This window comes from Merops nubicus, unplaced genomic scaffold (genome assembly GCF_000691845.1).
Source record: "Merops nubicus isolate BGI_N331 unplaced genomic scaffold, ASM69184v1 scaffold10968, whole genome shotgun sequence".
Classification (NCBI taxonomy): Eukaryota; Metazoa; Chordata; class Aves; order Coraciiformes; family Meropidae; genus Merops; species Merops nubicus.
In genome coordinates, this window is record NW_008625129.1 from 1 (window position 1) to 19,200 (window position 19,200).

The 19,200-nt window shown below is 41.3% G+C and overlaps 1 protein-coding gene across 1 annotated transcript in view; it reads left to right on the top strand.

Moving 5' to 3' along the window:
- Positions 1 to 79: 79 nt before the first annotated feature.
- RTEL1 (regulator of telomere elongation helicase 1) overlaps positions 80 to 19,200 on the top strand; it is a gene marked incomplete at its 5' end in the record, with an annotated part of 35,164 nt that continues 16,043 nt past the window's right edge. Inside the window, 17 exons of the mRNA XM_008945573.1 lie at positions 80 to 125; positions 748 to 826; positions 1,453 to 1,550; positions 2,566 to 2,621; positions 4,411 to 4,485; positions 5,372 to 5,450; positions 7,576 to 7,708; positions 7,843 to 7,956; positions 9,968 to 10,008; positions 10,499 to 10,584; positions 11,283 to 11,360; positions 12,075 to 12,152; positions 13,415 to 13,558; positions 14,330 to 14,445; positions 15,231 to 15,354; positions 16,471 to 16,624; positions 18,231 to 18,385. Coding sequence (XP_008943821.1) covers positions 80 to 125; positions 748 to 826; positions 1,453 to 1,550; positions 2,566 to 2,621; positions 4,411 to 4,485; positions 5,372 to 5,450; positions 7,576 to 7,708; positions 7,843 to 7,956; positions 9,968 to 10,008; positions 10,499 to 10,584; positions 11,283 to 11,360; positions 12,075 to 12,152; positions 13,415 to 13,558; positions 14,330 to 14,445; positions 15,231 to 15,354; positions 16,471 to 16,624; positions 18,231 to 18,385 — 1,656 coding nt within the window. The remainder of the gene's footprint in view (positions 126 to 747; positions 827 to 1,452; positions 1,551 to 2,565; positions 2,622 to 4,410; positions 4,486 to 5,371; positions 5,451 to 7,575; positions 7,709 to 7,842; positions 7,957 to 9,967; positions 10,009 to 10,498; positions 10,585 to 11,282; positions 11,361 to 12,074; positions 12,153 to 13,414; positions 13,559 to 14,329; positions 14,446 to 15,230; positions 15,355 to 16,470; positions 16,625 to 18,230; positions 18,386 to 19,200) is intronic.

The window sequence follows — 19,200 nt, forward strand, 5'->3', positions numbered from 1 at the left end:
GTATCCATAATTTCTGCAGAGATATAAAGAAACCAGGAATGAAACATGTGAAACATCCTCTTTGAAATCTTTCCTTTCTTCAACAGGGCTGAACATGGAACTCGAAGATATAGCAAAGATAAAGAGTAAGGTTATTTTCTGTGTTGTTGAAAATTGCTGTTGGAGAGTTTTCAGAAGGTCACCACCTATAAATCAAGTTCCTGTAGAATTCCTCTAGGCATTGCTTTGAACCGAGAAATCCATGGAAGTTTAAGCTGCCTCTTTTTCTGGAGAATTTTGTGGAATGTTTAGTTGGGTGGTTTTTTTCCCAGGAAGATGAGGGATTTGGCAGATGGATGCATTGCTTCCTGCTTTGCCAGAAGTTCCCTTGTTTCCTAATCTTGTCAGTCTGCTGGAATCACATTAGTTGCATCATTCTGCCACAAGAACACGATGCTACGTAAAGTTAAGAGCAAGAGTTTGAGATATTCTTGGAAATGCTTTGTAAACAACTTTCCCTGTCTACAGAAAAGAGTTTAACATTTAGCTGACTTCTAAGAATCAAGGTCATAGAAGTTCTTAAAGTGGAATATGAATATTTAAAGGTGATATCTAGAAAATTTGATCATTTTTCTGTGTTTACAGAATCACGACAATTTTGATAACAGCCCCTTGTAATAAAATACATTTGAAAAAGAGGCTCTAGGTGTGTCCCAGAAGTGAGTTCCTGTGTGCCCTAACTTTATTTCCCTCTTGGTTCTCTTAAAGAAATTCTTCTTCAGCTAGAAAGTGCCATTGATGCAGTGGAGCTGCCACCCAATGACAGTGGGATCACCAAAGAGGGGAGGTAAATTTCTTCTTATTAATAAAAAAATACAGCAAACATGACACTGGGTCAGCTGTTAGGATTGGTAGCACTATGCCAGGCTCTGGGAACAGTATTTAATCAAGGGTTTGGGTTTCCTTAAGTCCTCTTTCTGTAGTAATCATTATTTCTGGTGGAACTCTCTTTTAAAGTGTTTCAAGAGCAGAAGATCCCATGCAGTGTGTAGCCTACCAGGTGTTCTGAACTGGAAGAAGCTTCTTTTAGTTTTGGGTCATGATTTCAACAGCTAGTGCTGCAGCAGTTTGGTTTGAGGTACCTCAGACCTCTAAGTCTACATTAAACTAATGGATATTGCTAAAAAAAAAAATCATGGAAACCAAATCTGTTTCTAAATTTAATACATGCTGTGTGTTGTAGAGAAATGTGAAAGCTGTGGTCAGGGTGGGTTCTGTCATGTCAAGGTTGTTTGCTGTCTTTATAACCAAATACTTATTTTTGTTCCTGTAATTTTTCTTTCCCATGGAGACAAGAACATGTTTTGATACTGGATGGTGAAATTGCTGCTGTTATAGAAGAGTAACAGCAGTTGTGTCTCTGTGATTCTTCACAGTGTTTACCCTTTTGTGCTCTTTCTTTGTAAATTGCAGCTACATCTTTGAGCTGTTTGCAGAGGCCCAGATAACGTTCCAGACCAAATCCTCCCTCCTGGAGTCCCTGGAGCAGATCTTACAGTTTCTTTCAGGCCGTAAGTGTCCATTTATGAGTAATTTCACTCAGGTTTTCCTCTGTAATCTGAGTCATTGGAAGTTTGTGTAGTTCAGGGAGAGAAAGGAGAAAGGCTTCTTTGTTTAGATTTAGGTTTTAAAGCTTTTGAAAGCTGAAGCTCTGACCTTGAGGACCTGTCTCTTTATTAGGATCAGCTGGGAAACACATTTTGTCTGTTCATGCAGCAGAATTTGTTTTCAGAGCCACTTTGTGCCAAAATGTATTTACCAACCTGTGTGTGTCTGTAGAGGACTTTGGCACACTGCACTATTTTTCTCCAAAACCAGAAGAATTGTGGGGTAAAGCTTGTGGGCATCTTGCTGATGGCACATTTAGTGTCTTGAGTTCTTCCCTGGTCATGGAGTTACGAAACAGGAATGTTGGGAATCACCTAATGTGGGAATCTCCTGTCTGTCAGCAGCTTGTTCTTAATTTGCCCAGTGCAAAGCAAAATCTCCAATTTCTACATATGCTAAGGAAAGGATTTAGCTGGCTCTTGCCAGCAGACTGTTCAGTATGAGCATTGCAGTGAGACTGGAGCATTCCATGGAGGCTGGAACATGGATGGGCTGTTCTGCAGGTGCACCCTCTAAGAACAAATCTGTCCTTCCCTCTTTTTTCCTCCAGGGTCTTTCTCCTTTTTAGGCTGTTTGTGCTCTGGCTTAACAAGTGCATCTGTTTATCATTTCCTTGGTCAAATTCTTATCATTAGGGTGGTTTTTCTCTGGTTTTATCTCCAATTTTTAGTGTAGAGGAGCCTTAAGAAGTTTGTTGTTGTCTCAGGTGACAGCTTCCAACTGCTTCAGAGACATGAAACTTCCTTTGGAATGCTGAGTTTACATTTCTCCTTGCTTCTTGAATAATGGTGAAATACTTGGAATAATCTTGTTCCAGATATTTTCAAGTCCTAGTATTCAGAGTGTAGTGCTGTTCAGCTAAGGTAGATATACAAATGGATGAATATTTGTGTTGTGATTGTGTGTTAATCTCTCTAGGTACTGGGATATTTGTCAATACATCTGGATTACACAAGCTCTCAGATATTATCCAGGTAAATAATTAATGCTACCTCTAAATATGTCTGAAGGATAAGGGAATTGCTTCAAAAAATGTGGCAAGAACTTGGCTCCATTTTATTTTTGCTTGTGTGTACACTTGGGCAGTGCTGGAAGTCTGTGGGTTTTTGAGGAGAAAGCTGCTGCCTAGGGGGATGGTCCACTTTGGTTTCTACTCAGGTCCTCCTGCAGCTTTGATGTCCCTTTTTGGAGATGCTCCATTTCAATTTATTGAAATGAAATTTAATGACATTTTCCATTTCTGGTTTTAGCCTCCACCAGGTGGAGCTGGGTTACTGAGCTGTTTACTTTCTAGCAGCAATGTTTGGGAATATGAGATCTTCTCATGAAACAATCATGGATATATTGAATGGTTTGGGACAGAAGGGACCTTAAAGATCATCTAGTTCCACCCCCCTGCCATGGGCAGGGACATCTGCCACTAGGTTGCTCAAAGCCCCATCCGACCTGGTCTTGAACACCTCCAGTGGTGAAGCATCCACAGCTTCCCTGGGGAACCTGTGCCAGTGTCTCACCACCCTCACAGTGAAGAACTTCTTCCTTGCTTCCAATCTACATCTCCTCTCTTCCTGTTTGAACTCATTACCCCTCATCCTATCCCTACAAGCCCTTGTAAAAAGTCCCTCCCCACCTTTTTTGTAAGCCCCTTGAAGTACTGAGAGCCCACAAGAAGGTCTCCCTGGAGCCTTCTCTTCTACAGACTGAACAACCCCAACTCTCTGAGCCTGTGTTAGTTCCTCAGGGTTTCAAAGCTGAGAGATGAACAGATTCTGAAGCAGAAGCTGTGTCTGACCCCAGTGACTGGAGCCCCCAGATGAGTGTGTGCTACAGGACTGGGGATAATTGTCTGGGTGATAGATGAAGGGTGATGTGAACTGGAAGAGCAGGATCTTGCTCTTGCCACCAGTTTTTATTAATAATACTTTTTCCCCTTCCTTTTAGAGGAACACTCACTACAGTCTCTTTTGTACACCCTATCTTTGGCTGTTTCTCAGAAGTTAAGATTTCCAGGAATTGTACTTTTATACTGCTGAAGAACATCTTTCTTGTTGCAACTGGCTGATATTTTAATGAACTTGGATAATTCCTTTTAAATGTCCAAAAAAAAAAACCCCTTTTTGTTTAGAATAATTAACAGAAGCATAAATATTTAAGAAGTACAGCTGTTTTCATGGCAATTGCCCTGGAACACCACATGTTTGAGAGAGCAGCACCCTTAGTCATAAGCCATCACATACAGGAAAGGGGAAGAAGCCTAACTCCATGCAGAAGAGTTGACAGAACCTTTTAATTGACTATCTGGGCAACTAGATATGATTACAACTTGGTTTGGGTTGTTTTTTGTTGTTTTTTTAAGTGTTATTAGTCTATCCTTAGGGCATCATGGCTGAAATGCTAAAGGAAGGAAATTAAAAAATGTCTTTTGTGCTCAGTTGTGATCTCATTTATATTTCTCCACAGCCAGAAGTTGTGAAGTGTGAATAATAATACTGTCATTTGTATAATTTAAATGTATTTAGATACTGGCATGATTTTTTTTAACATGAAAAGTCATGTGGCTAGCAGGAATTGCTTGTAAAGAAAAAAACAACTTGATTTATTCAAGATTCTTTGTCTTTACTTAATAACAGGAGCAGGGAGATATATTTAAGGTTATCATAGCAGTACCTTTTGTGGAGATAATTCTCACTGCCAAGATACAGGAGGGACTTTGCTGGAAGCAGTTGTTAAATCCCTCTCCATTTGTTTCCATCCTTTTTCCAGACAGTATTCAACGTTGATCCTCCAGAAGGCACAACAGGTTTCGTGCCCCATAAATCAATATCTAAATATTATAAGGTATGGGATGCTTTCTGTTCTACTTTTGGCTTTTTTTCCTTGCTGGCATTTTGACTCAGAAGGATGTGAACAGTGTAGCAAAAGATGGTGTTGATCCCATGGGGAATATGTAAGTTCTTCCAGGAAAAAAAACAATAAAACAACAAATTAAAAAGCCCCCAAGAAAAAACAACAATAAAAAACCCCAAAAAAACCAAAGGAGCTGGGGTTAGTTTAGGTTCCAGGGAAAAAGGGGAGCTACAGGCCTTCTTTAAAGAAACTCAAAATTAGGGAAAGTGCTGAAAATGTGAATTATTGCAAACTTTGGTACTGTGCCTTATGCAAGAATGGATGTGTTCTTCCTATAATCTTTTCCTTTGGCTTGAGTTTAGCCTGTTATCAAGTAAGTACATTAAAGCCACTGAACCTCCTCCTCCAAGTCCTTATAATTTATTTAGTTTTGGACTTTAGGGGCTGTGATGCTGTAATGAATTTTAGGGACAGGTCTTTTTTAGTTAAAAGGTGAACATTGACATGAACTTTAATACTATTTTTGTTGTGAAATGAAGCAAGTCTTTCTAACACAAGTTTTCCAGTCTGTGTGTTTTATTCTGGTGGACAATACCTAAATAATTGAGCTCCTTGTCTCTGCTCAAGGCAGCCCAGGAAAAGCTGACTGACTCAAACTGGCTGGTTAAATATTGATCTACTTCTTTGCTCCTTGGTAGATATATTATGAGAGAGTGTAAACAAAACAAGACAAAGAAGAAACAGGATGACTTTAATTAATGTCACTTATAGCATTAATAGTTAACTACCCCTAATAAAGTGTAGCTTTTTTTGAGGCATGAAGTGCAAGTTCATACCTGTAGCTGTCTCTAGGAACATTTCTGTTATTTTCTTTCAGGTTCACATTCATCTGGATAACAGCAATCAAAAGAAGAAACAAAGAACAGATCTCTGGAACTCATCTGCAAAAAAACAAGGTACAGACTTGGAGCAGCTCATGTGAAAGCTGGATTGAAAACTGTTCAACTGCTCCTTTCTGATTCAAATAAGAGAAAACAATTGAAGGCATCCCCCTGTGAACAGGGAGTCCTTGGGCAAATTTTGGGCTGTCATTATAGGATTTCTGAGTGAAACACCACCAGTGTTATATTAAATGTTAAAAATGACTGTGAGGAATAAAGGGCTGAGCAGAATAACTCAGTGAGGGCACGCTCCACATCTATCAATATCCCAAAAACCTTTTGGCATGGTAGTGTTCTTCACAGAGCTGGGGAGTCTTCTGTGTGGAAGTAGCCTTGTTGCCATGGACCAAGGTAAAAACATCAGTAGATAAAGGATTGGAAAAATTTGGGGGTGTATTTTTTTTGCTTTTTCTCCACTAAGTTAGCAGAGAAACAGGGAATGGTTTGGCTGTAGGGACTTCAGGTCTGAAGAATTCTAGGATTGTTTGAGGGTATTCCTTGCAGTTTTCTGTCTCAGAGTAGAGCTCTGTTGTGGATACAATGGCACAAGGAGCTGCTTTGCCCTTTTACAGTTAGCTGAAAAGGGAGGTGACATAAGAAATCTCTGTCTAAAACACCCTTTTAGCAGTGATGCTTTGGGCACTGCTGGGGTTGTTCCAGTGCACTTATTCCAGTGAAAAAAGAAAAGTCTCCATCATGAAATGGTTGCTTGTGTTGGTGTAGAGAAAATCTCCAGACCAGCCTGGGGAGAACCATCCTTCAGATTGACACTGAGATTTATGAGAAGTTCCCTGTCTACCTGTGTTGTGTTCAACACAAAATGAGCGTTGCTAAGGCTGTCATTACTTTTTGTACAAGAGGGAGATTCATGTCCAGATATGACACTGAAAATACATGCCAGAAGATTTGTAAGCGTAAATTCCACACTTCCTGGGCTGTCCATGTGCAGATCCTTACTGTAACTTACAGCAGCTCTTAGTGTGATTTAGAGATATGGAATTTAGTAGATTTTGGAATGTGATTCTTGTAGAATCTGGATGTTATCTGGATGGATTTGCCCAAGTGAGGTGGAAGGAGAAAAGTTTAGTTTAAAATAAATGTTCTCTCCTAATTCTAAGCAGTGAGTGACTCACTGGGGATTTCCTGAAACTGTCACTCCTTTTTGAAAACAGTTTTTTGAATGAAGCATGTGCATTTAAAACATGTGCACATGATATGTGTATGTTACATTTGTTTTTTTTAAAACTGAAACTAATCATACAAAACAGAATTAGAAACAGGAGCAAAAGCTGATGTTTTATTTAGCTGCTCTCCTTCTTGATGCAGATGACTTTTATTCCTTTGCTCCTCTGACTGTCTCTGAAAAGCTGCTCTTAAGTTTTCAGCAAGACCAACAATGTACAACTATGAGCTGAGCAATGAAAGGACTAATGTGTTTTATTCAGTTTTCTTCATATCTCTTCTGTGGATAGTTTATAGTAAGCCAGATTTTTGGTGTCACACACATTGTGTATCCACATCCCACAAGAGATCTGAGCAGAAATTGAAAAGTTTGGCAGTTGACTGCAAGGAAAAGGCAAAGTTTGGGTGCAGGGTTAACGGCCATTGGAAATTCCTGATAGAGAAAAGGAGTTTTTCTCCTTTCATGCAAGAGCAGGGGTGGAGATACTGTGGGGTGGTTTTGTTTGGGTTTTGTTTGGCTTGGGGTTTTTTTTTCCTCTAGCAACTTCAGTCATTTGTCCCTCATCCCAGTATTCTGCTGTTCTACCATGTTCCAGTTCTTGACAGCAGGATGTCAGTCACTGGATGGAGGACTGAGTAATTTTATCTGCTCAATCTGCCTGTTATTTACCAACGAAAAGATCTGATGCTCTGTCTTTTCTATGACCATCTTGTGATTAAAGGTGTAAGCTACTTAAGGTGCAAGGGAGCAATGACCTTTTAAATGATATTTTGGATGGGCATAGCAATTAAATCTGTGAAGGACCCAAGCAGCACATACCACACATCTAGAGTTTTACCTTCAGACACTGGCTGTTTTACTTCCAGCAGTTCTGATGCAATGTGTTATATGCCAGTTATATTCTAATTTTTCCACTTACAGACTTATTTCTTATTGTTTTCTCTTTATTTAATGTAGGAAAGACCTTAAGCTATTGGTGTTTCAGCCCTGGATACAGCATGCACGAGCTTGTTCGACAGGGAGTCAGGACAATTATCCTCACTAGTGGGACTCTGTCCCCCCTCTCATCATTTACAATGGAAATGCAGATGTAAGTACTGAAAATGCACAATCTGCTCTTCTCATTTTAGGTTTTATCTCAAGATTTTTGAGTGTTCTGGACTGGTAGTCTGTGGGGGATTGTATGATGAATATGACTGAGGTATTACTTTGGTGTTTCTTTAGCCCTTTTCCTGTTTGTCTGGAGAATCCTCATGTTATTGATAAACACCAGCTCTGGGTTGGGATCATTCCTAAGGGACCTGATGGAGCTGTGCTTACTTCTACCTATGAAAGAAGGTAATGAACTTCCATGTGCAATTCTGCTTTGAAGTCTTGGCTCCCAGTATTTTGGGTTCTGCTTAAAGGAGGGTGCAAGTGAAATAAGTGGTCTCTGTAGGTTTTTTTCTTGTATAAACAGTGAGCTGAGTCACACCCTTTAACCACTAATGTTGAAAATTTGGAACTGGAGAGCTGGAAGGAGATCAAATGTCAGGACACTGAGTGCACCAATAGTTCTTAATGACCCTGACCAGCCTTAGCTGGGATCTCCACCCCCAACCATCACCCAAGAGCTCCACTTAAGGTCCAACAGAGGCCTCCAGTCCCTGCCTACACTGTAGGGCTCTATGTCTGCAGCTCCACCAGAACCATACCTGGTCATAGCCCCTGTTGATCTGACCCTGCTCTACTGATTCATTTTGTGGTTTGACCTCTGACCTGGCTGTCACTATAGACCTGCTATAGACCATTCCTGGACTGTGACACTCCTTACTGTCACTGGACCTGCTCCTGGTCTGCTGACTTGCCTTCCTGGCTTGACTTTGGACCTTCCCCACCACCATGGCCCATGAGGATCCAGATCCTGATGATCCAGACTGAGCCTGGCTGCTGCATCTGAGCCTTCCCTGCTGGCCTTGCTCTGTTGGTGTGGGTCTGGGCAGACACCCCTGCCCCACAGTCCTTCATCTCATGCTGAGTTGCCACCTCCCTGTCCCTTACAGAGCAGTTCACCCTACCTGACATAAAGCCCCATCCTAAATTTCTCTGCTGAAGGTTCAGTTGATTTGAAACCTGACTGGCCTTTGCCAGAGCTAGGTGTTTAAAGCTTGTCACCATGACCAGCCTGTCTTTGACTTCTGCATTGCTTTCTTAAGGCAAATAAATCCAAGTATTTGTCAAGCTTTTCATCATCATATATCTTGCTTTAATCTGGTCTTTCATAATTTTGCTTGGGGCTTTCTGCTCTTCAGAGTAGACAGTGCAGCTGCCAGCAGAATATACTGCCAGCAGGAAAGCCCAAAACTTGATTTCATTGTGTATTAACTTCTGTTGTGCAACGTGAGAGCTTCACTGGCACCTCTGTGTGTCATTTTAAGAGGCAGCTTGATGCTTTGCTGCACATGGCAGAAGGTTCTGTGCTTGCCACTTCTCTGAAGGTACTGAGGAGTGCATTGGTGCCAGTGCTGTGTTCAGGGGTGCAATCCTGCAGTGCTTTGCAAGGAGGATCAGTTCCCTGTGTGTGATACACATTCTTCCAGCTGGCTGCCTTCCTGTAGTACACACGTCGCTGTGGACACATTCTTAAATCCTTCAATTTCAACACCTAGACAACCCTCTGATTGAGGATTCTGTTATTTAATTCTGCTGCAGGCCTGGCTTTTTCTTTCAGCAATACAGAAGAGTAAAACAGCAGATCTTAAAAGAGCTTTTAATAAAAAAAAAAAGGGAAAAATGCCAGGTGTTCCACAGAACTGGAAAGAGCCTCAGCCATTGTGATTGGCATTTACAGAGAAGGGGAAGTCTGGAAACCCCTCAGATTGGATTTTTAATTTGAGAAGCTTGCTGGGCCATTTTGGTGTAGTTTTGTTGGAGATCCTGTCTTGAAGGCAGAAGGTTGGAGATCCCCCCCCCACCAAGGGCTAGAACACATCTTTTTTTTTGAAGGAAGGGACTTCACAGTGTTTCCTGTGTTTTGACAACGTCTGTGTGGCATTTGTAAGCCTTATAGAAATGAACATGTTCCCTTTTTCCCTTGCATATTGAAGTTTCCTGGGAAAACAGTATGCAAAATTACAGGGATTAAAAAGAAAGAAGCATAGAGGCACTGGTGGCTTTTCAGTAAGTGCTGGCAGAAACATAAATGCTGTGTTATTCATTTTATGGCCTTGGTGTGTGTGCTTGCCCCAGGAAGGAGAGGAGGTGGGGGTATGGATGTGCTGTTTTAGATGAGTATCAGAGGAAGCCAATCTGTAGGATAAACATAGACAAGGAAATACAATGATGTTACTTCATTTTTCTTCTTTTTTAGGTTTTCAGAGGATTATTTATCTTCTCTGGGGAAAACAATTGGTAAGTGAAGTGTGTGGGTTTCAGAAATGGGTTGTTGCACAGGAGTTTTAGAAATCCAGAAAGAAGAATAGTCAAGAAAATGTAATAAGCCAGAGGAAGGTAAAGGATTAGATTGGGTATCTAAGTGCTGCTTGAGTTTGTGTCATTCTGTTTGCTCAGGCAGCTGGCTGCTGTAACTGTGTACCAAAATGAGTCCTTGGTTTAACAGCTCCAAGTTAGGAGTTCATTTCTATTGTAGGTGTTTGGATTTGGGTTAAAAATGTGGTTTGTAAACAGCCAGAAAATGGCACAAACTGGAAAATGACAGTTCAGCAGCATTGCAGCCAGGTGTCATTTGCAGAACATTTAAGGCTCACAAGAAGTCAATGCAGCTTCATGTGCTAGTTCTAAAGGCACTGGGTGAAGCCCACTTTAAGTCAGCATTTGGTTTTTGGGAATGTTTCACAAATAAAATAAGCTACAAAACTGTAACTTGTCTGTCTGGTTGCAGGGAACCTGGTGAGGGTTGTACCACACGGGCTGCTGGTGTTCTTCCCATCCTATCCTGTCATGGATAAGAGCCTGGAGTACTGGAGAGTATGTGAAGTGCTCTGCCTGTGTTAGGTGCTTTGGTTACACATCAGTCTGTAGTTGTGCTGTCTAACCACCATCACTAAAATTTCTTTTAAGTAAATGATAGAATCTGGAAAGTAAAAGCCCAGTCAGGCTTTGTGTATTTTGCTCACAATAGACTGAAATGCAGAGTTGTAGAAACCAAACCCAAAAGAGTCTTAATATGTTATCTCATCTGATCTGTTCTCAGAGTTTCCTTAAGTTCACTGAACTTCTCATTATTAAACCTCTAAATTGGAGCTGGTCCAAGTGTTTCAGCTTCTAGGGGAAAAATTCCAATATGAGCATTTGTCTTCATTTTTAGTTTCTAACTGTTACAAGTGTAACTTTTCAAACTGCTGTGCTTGTGACACGTCCCTGGTAAGACTTGGTGGAGCAGTTCTGCTTTAAATGCTGCTCCTCCTTCAAAGCAAATGCTGGGATGGAGCTTACAAGTGGGACAGCAAAGAATCTGATCAGTCACCTGCATCACCTCTGAGCTGCAGGGAGTCACTGCTGCTGTGGCTGGGCTTGCCAGGGTCTGCTTCTGTCTGCCTGTGTTGAGCAAGAGAGGAGCAGACTGCTGGGGAAGTCTGTGGTGACTGCCCCAGAGCATTTCCTTCCTTGTGGGCAGTTCTGGTATGTGGTTATTTTCACATGGCCATTCATGATCTGTTTAACAGGAGCATGATTTTGCTAGAAGAATAGAGGAAGTGAAGCCAATGTTTGTGGAACCCAGGAACAAAGGAAGCTTTGCAGAGGTTGAGTATTTGCATTACACACCTGTAACATTTTCAGAAACTGTTTTTACTTTTAAATACCTTCTCTATGATGTGTTTGGGTATGAAACACCCCAAAATTATCCTAGGATAAAATTAAAACTCTGAGAGCTTCTTTGAAGTTCATAGTTTTTCTGTGGATCCTCCCTTTACTCTCATGGCCAGTTATGCAGGGTACAGTCTTGGTCTGAAGTCCAGTGATGTGACAGTGGCTAACACAATGTGCACTGAGTAAGGGAGGTGGTAGAAAGCTGTCACTTCAGTAGACAGCATCTTTTAATGTTCTGCTGGACATTTCCTCTCAGCTTGTCATGCTTTGGGTGTTAAGAAATTGCTCAGTGTTATCTTGTTTACTAATAGCTGCTGTGTTTGCTGCCTAGAGTAAATCATCTCCTTGAACAGCTTTGCCTGTCATGCTTGAGGATCTGCAGAAAAGCAGGAGAGTCCAAATATCTGATGTTAATCTTCTGTGCTTACCCAGATATATTAAAGATTTCACAGCCATGTAAGGATTTTGCAAAGCAGATGGTTTCTTCCATTTGCCATTAGTGAAGGAAATTACACTCAGCCAAATTAATCTCATTTTAGATCTCAGTGTACAAGTCAAATTTAGGTAATGCAGCTTTCTAAATATGCAAATGCAAAGGGTAATGATAATACAATTCCTGCTTTTGCTTAAACTAGTTTCTTTTTCAGGTAATGGGTGCCTACTATGATAAAGTTGTCTGTCCTAAATCCAATGGAGCTGCTTTCTTGGCAGTGTGTCGGGGAAAGGTAATGTCATGAGAATTTGTTTCATCTGAGATCAGATTATAGAGTTAATGAGATAAAAAAACCATCTTTCTGGACTTCAGTCCATTTCTGTTATTTGGCTGTAATTATAGGTGGGAAAAACCAAACCCAAACAACAAAGAGAAGTAGGATGCCCCAGAGCCTTCTCAAAATTATGTCAAGTTTATGTAGGCCTCGTTCCTAGTTTTATTAAAGGCATCCAGCTTTGAGTTCTTTCAAGGGGATGAGCTTCATACTTTTATCTCCTGTTGGCTGCTCACCAAAACCAGCCCATTAGCTGAGAACAACTGCTTTGGAGAACTAAGGGAAACATCTGTAATGAAACATGTTAGAACAGCACTGCTGAAAACCAAAAGTACTGCTTAGCTTTAATAACTTAATTAACTTCAGGTCCTCTGGACACATTTGTTGGCCATTCATTTATATTTCCCAGTGCTGATAAGTTGCCTTATGATTATCAGTGGAAGCATTGGCAAAATCATCAGTTAGTGTTGGAGCCTTTTTGCTGCTGCTTGCTGTGTACCAAGAGAGAAGATTCAACTTCTTTTGAACCTTCAGTCTCCAAAGCAGCTGTTGGGTCAGTGAAGAAAAGATGTTTCTCTCTTGGGGTGGGACCCTCAGCTGAATGTGCCAGTCCTTCCACCAGCAGTGTGTGACTGTGGGAGGAGTAGAGTCTGGGAGAGATCAGCTTTGCAGTAACATGCAGCTGAAGGGTAGATAGTTTAGTTTGCTGTAGGCACAGGGTTAATAATATGACTATAAAATTGGAAATTGAGAAGATCAACCAAAAGAGGCACGTTGTCCAAAACTCTAGAACTAGGCCTCTTCTAGCAGCTTTCTGGTAGCTTTCCATTATTGCTTTGAAATGATTCTGTTCATTTTTAATGTCAGAGGAGGTTTGCTGTGTTCTTATCACATCTTGTTAACAACTCAGGGTTTGGAAGGTACTGGCTGGCATGTAAGATGACTTCTGAATACGGCTGTCCTGCTAACCCAGGAGTAAGACCTATGCATTAAGGGTGTTGGCTGAGGTATGCTTTGTCCAGGGCCTCCTGGAGCAAACAGCTAAGTTTAAAGTCCTGGTAATAAAAGCAAAAAATCTAGTTGAAACTATTCATAAAGTATTGGTAAACTACACTTGGCTGGGGATTAAATTTAATGGAGAAAAAAAGGCCAATAGCTGCTGAATTGCTCAGAAACGTCCCTTCAAGTCCTGTTGATAATGGAAAACTCTCTCTCTCCAGGCCAGTGAAGGCTTGGACTTTGCAGACATTAATGGACGAGGAGTCATCATTACTGGGCTTCCATTTCCTCCTCGTATGGAGCCCAGAGTCATTCTAAAGATGCAGTTCCTGGATGAAATGAGAAGAAGTGGTGCAGGTGCACAGGTAATGCTGGGCAGCTTTGCACTCTTGGCTCTTTGCAGGTTCCTGTCTTTGTTTCTCCTCCCTCTTGTCTCTGGATTTTGGCTTTTGTTATCCTCCCAGCCTCATGAATATCAAAAAGTCAAACAACCTTGGGAGTTTGTCACAACTACAGTCACCTTTTTCTTTTAATAATATGAAAGGTTCCAAATTCTGTCTCCAGTCGCACGATCTCAGTCAAACGTAGGCTCCAAAAAATGCTAAAAATAAAGTTTCAGTCAAAATCTTTCCATGCATGTTATCAGTGTGTCTTTCTAAGGGAATTGTTTCATCCAGAGAGAGGGTGAGCAGGAAGAATTGCCTGTGCTGGCTGGCTTGGGGATTTTGGGTTTGGGGGTGTGATGAATACTCTGTGTGTGTTTGGGGTTTTTGTGTTTTGGTTTCCTCTGGTTTTCTGTCACTTGAGCCATGAGAACGAATGACTTTACAAATACAGTTTATTGTCCTGCAGGGTGGCTCTTAGGTCTTAAATAATCTGATGAGCTTGCTGCACCACCAGGGCTGTCAGTGCACCACACACTGAGCAGCCCCTCAAGTGGGGAATTGCTCCTGGAGTGTTCTGAGGCAGGTGGGAGATCTGAGTCAACCTAGATGTGGCTTTTAGGGGTCTGTCAGTAGATCTTGTTGGATGCTTCCTTTTTTGGTTCTTTCTTTAGAAAGAAATAATGACTGTACAGCACAGAGAATGCATTTTACTCAGTAAATAATGTGAATTCTTCCTCCTATGTCTTGCAGTATTTATCTGGGCGAGAGTGGTACAGTCAGCAAGCCTCCCGGGCTGTTAACCAGGCTATTGGCAGGGTCATCAGGCATCGCCAGGACTATGGTGCCATCTTCCTCTGTGACCACAGGTGAATCCTTGGCTCTAGAGCATCAACACTCAGCAGCATCTCTATCTCCCCACATGGGTAGTGGTGTTTTGTATATAAATGTGTTGATGTTACTGTTTGGAGAAGGCTGCGGTTCGTAGGTCAGGAAATAATTTTATATAACAAGCTGTATAAATATTGCACTAATTTAAGTAACCAGCTTATCTTCTGCTCACAAAATATACCCTGTTGGAGCTGCAGGGAGAGTCTAATGGTATTCATGCAAAAGAAGCCAATTTGTTGAATTCATGTTTGTAATGGTACTGGAAATTGTGTGACCAGAGGTGAAAATGTAAGCCCATAAATTATTATTTGAGAAGGCATTAGCACTGCAGTTTTGTGAGAGGAGGAGGATGAAAATGAGGAAAGGATATATTACTGGAACAGTATATTCTATATTAATACACTATATTAATATCATAACTCATTAAGGTCCAGTAATACCTGTGTAATAGGCAGCAGGAGTTTAATCAGTAGCATTCAGTGCTGAGGCCTGGCTGGGGACTGAGCACATCACATCTCACTACTACTGTTGCTATTGCACAGTCAGATTTTTATGGATAGAAGATAAGATCTGCTGATTTCATGGTATCAACAAAGCCCTTTCCTCCTCAGCAATGACATCACCCCGTTGTATTTACTGCACTGTTTCAGCCTTTTGTTGGCTTGCTGCTCCTCCTGTGTCCTTTTGGCCCCTGTTGTAGCATTTGTTTAATTCATGTGGGCCAGCCTGGCAGATAATTCTCTCCTCCTCCAATCCTCCCCAGGTTCACCACTGGTGATGTAAGAGGCAAGCTGCCCTCCTGGGTCCGCCCGTACGTGAATGTTTATGACAACTTTGGGCATGCAGTCAGAAGTGTCTCCCTCTTCTTCCGTGTTGCTCAAGACATTGTAAGGATCTGGAAAATGTCTTGGTTTGTAGGTTTTTGTTTGGTTTTATTGGTAGTGCTGAAAACTGGGAGTACTAAGGCAGGTGAGAATCACTTGTCTTGGCACTTCTAAACACGGGAAGATTTATGGGAAAGGAGATATGCCTCGTCATTCTCCACGAGGGAGCTGGGAAAGGATGTGTTGTCATGCTGGGCAACTCAGTAGGTTAGACCACAAAAATAACTTCCTTTTCCTCTTCCTCCTAAATAAACACAGTTTTCATTGGGTGGTATGCAAATACTGGAACAGACGTTAGCAGCAAAAAGCTTTCAACCTCACCCTCAGGAGAGGGTAGATGGGTAGGAGAGTCAGTCAGACCTTCACATTTAAATCTGGACTGGAGTTAAGAATTAAACAAACCCATAGATTATTAATACAATTGCTCACTGGGTCATCTTTACTAATACACCTTCTCTCTTAGCATTCCAAAGGTCTTTTTCTCAATAATAGTTTTTTGACTTAAAAAGTAGTATTGTAAAAAGTCTTTCTAAGTGACTTGAGAAAGTCATTGCAAGAAGTGGGCTGGAAGCCAGAATGGAGAATTCTTTGTCTCCCAAGTGGAGATTAAGATTAAAATAAACACTTAAACTTTCACATGCAGACTTGGATGACTTCCTGGAAGATGCTTTAGTCAAATGCAAAACAAGAGTTGTTCAAAATAATAAGTTACAGACGGATGGTACTGGATGACTTGATCTTTTCTGATCATAAGTGGGAGTTGTGTGGTAAACAAGAGTCACAACCCGAAGTGTTTTGCCAGAAGGAGCTACACTGTGGCAATAGTGTTAGGAAGCAATTGTGTTAGTCTTCAGAAGCAGGGTCATGACCTGTTTTGTGTTCTGCAGGTCTCTTAGTGCTGAGCCTGCTTACTACACTCCATCTACCTATGTCACCTCCTGCTTATTTGATCCTTTTTTCAAAAGCATGTAAATCCAGAAGGCAGAACAATCTTGCTATCAAGGGTGGTTTGGGAAAAAAGAGATTTCTTTGGGCTGGTGCTGAGATTCTTTGCTTGCCATGGAGGTGGAGTGGAAGAGTAGCTTTTGCCTACTCTAACTTGTTGTGAACTGCTTGCAGATGCCCCCACTCCTGCCACAGTGCCCTTCTGGCTCTGCTGCTTCCCTAAATGAAACCAGTACAGCACCATCTACTTCATCTGAGCAGACCCTCTCCCTGAAAAAAGCCAAAAACTTGGATGACCATGTTCCTAGTTTGAAGAGGAAAAGGAACGGTAGGTTTGGTTCTCACAGATGTACTTTTTATTTTGGAAGCTGAACCAAAAGAGTAGGAGCAGGAGACTAGGAATGGGAATGGGAGAGAAAGCAAGGAAGAGCTCAAAAACTGATGTAAATGTCAGATCAGAAGGGACATAGCTGAGCATTAGAAAATGGGGGAAACTGTTGTAACTACAGAGCAAAGAGGGAACCTGAAAGTGTCCTGCAGAACAGGAGTCTGGGGAATATCATGGCTGATTTAAAAAATGAGAACTGGAAATGTGTTTCTGACTAGCACTGAGTCTCCTGTGTCCTTTTTCCACCCTGTTGTGTAAATGTTTCTTACAGAGTCATCTGATGAGGAAAACAGAAGGGGGCAACTGACCTTAAAATGAACAAACCAGCATTTTAGAATGTGAGGTTAGCTCATGCCCAAGAATAAACTGTTTCTCACCCTGGATGTTCTTGCAGAACGTTCCACTCTAGATTGCTTGCTGGTTTGGAACAGAACAGTGAAGTTATTTAGAACTGGGGTTCCAAAACAGTGATGACTGAGCACGAGGGTGATTTCCCATCACATCTAAGCCAGCATGACTGCAGGTCATTGCTGAAGGGCATTACTTTGGCCACTGCTTTTTTCCTCCCTCCCTTTCCACCCATGCACTCGTGCTCCTTCCCTTCATTGGAATCTGTTTATTGTGCAAGTGCAGAGCAAGGAGATGAGCTTGCTGAGCTGATTTACCTCTCACCTATGTTCCTGGGGGATCCATCTCTCTGGGTGGGCTGGACTGGGTGGCTGGAGGCACAGGGAAGGAGCTGTGTTGCCTCTGGTGCAGATTCCCAGTTGCTTTGCACTAGCTGTGGCATCAGACTGCACCCTGTAATCATGGTTTTGGCTGAAGAGTTCCTTGTATTGACTTCTTAATTTACAGCATAATGAACTTCCATTCTTCTCAAAATAGAGACTTTTCTTAGTAACTGACCAAGTAATTTCACAAAATAGTGGGAATATATTTTGAAGAGAATGCCTTTTAGAAGTAGCAAACTGATACTAATTTAACACTACCTACAGCTCTAAATTCTTACATCTAAACCCAAATAAACCTGGATCCCAATTGGTGAGAATGTGTGTTCTTGGGACCTGAGAGTGCCTGTGTCTTACAGATACTGATACTGTGAGGATTGTAGGCTTTTAAAAAACAAAAAAATGTTCTGTTAAAAACAAATGACTTGTGTTTCATCCCAGAATCTCTTAAAACCAGGAACTTGACTTTAGAGAAACCCTTAAAGACAAAATAGTTAGAGAGCTTTTGCAGCAAGATTTTTCTTTTTCCCCTCCCATTGATCCAAAGCTGTTTTGAGGTTAAATCTCACCATTTCTCAAGGAAAAGTTTGAGACAAGTCCAACAGGTTGTGATAACAAATGCTTGAGCAATTTTGGATGTCGTTAACCAAAGCAGTCTTTTTTTCTGAGTCATATCATACAATTTTGGAAGATTAAATAAACCAGCCTATCTGTGCAGATGACTTCCTAAGCTTTTTGAGGTATTGCTAAGTCAAAGAAAATGCAGGAGAGATAATGTGGAATGTTCATTTGTCATCTGTGTTACGCTGTGATGCCAGTAAATGGAGATGGAGCTTCCAGCCTCTGCATGGAGTATGAACAAGAGCTTGTCTCACCTAGAAGACAGTGTGCTGGGCTCTTGGATGCCTTGGAACGCAATGAGAAGAACACTGAAGGTGCAGAGGAGGAAGATGACTTGTCAGGAGAGGAGAAGGTAATGGCAGTGATGTAGTAAAACACCTGCTAATGAGTAAAACTTGTAGGCTCTAAAGCACAACGAGTTTGACGTTAATTAAAGAGTATTTATCTACCAATTCAATCCTTTTTCAAGAAAACCTCACTGTAATCAGCAGAGGTAATTGCAAGTTCTTGTAATTAAGGTTGTTAAAAGGAATTCCTGGCCACATTCCATTAGATGACCCACAGTGTGCTCCCTAGCTGCTGACCACAGATTCCTAGAAGTTAACCATGCCCTCTGGAGAGCAAAGAGCTCTTAAAGAAGAGGGTGTTCAGTATGCAGTTCCTCCTGAGTGGAATGTGTCAGCACTTGGTATGTGGGTGGAGGAAGGATTTATGGATTTGAAATTGCACTGTGAGATGAAAAATCTTTTGATTAGCCTTAGAGAACTGAGTAGTGCAGACTTGTGGAATATTTTATCTGAATCAAAAATCTACTAATGCCTTAAGATCAACAAAATTTCTTTGCAGTTTTTCTTTCCTTTTGGATTGTTATTTTTAATACATCAGTGATGGACTGTGTTCTTGCTTTCCCAAAAAATCTACTCATGCCTTCAGAGCAACAAAATTTCTTCTGTGCAGTTTATTTTCTTTCCTTTTGGATTGTTATTTTTAATACATCAGTGATGGACTGTGTTCTTGCTTTCCCAAAATCTCTGTTTGCAGTTACTGGTGGGGGGTGAGGTAGCTCCATTACCTGGCTACCATCTGCAGGAGTGTTTTACTGCTGGCTTGCAGACTCAATTTGGCTGATGTCTGGTGTGAAGACTCCAGGAAAGACTATTGTGACAT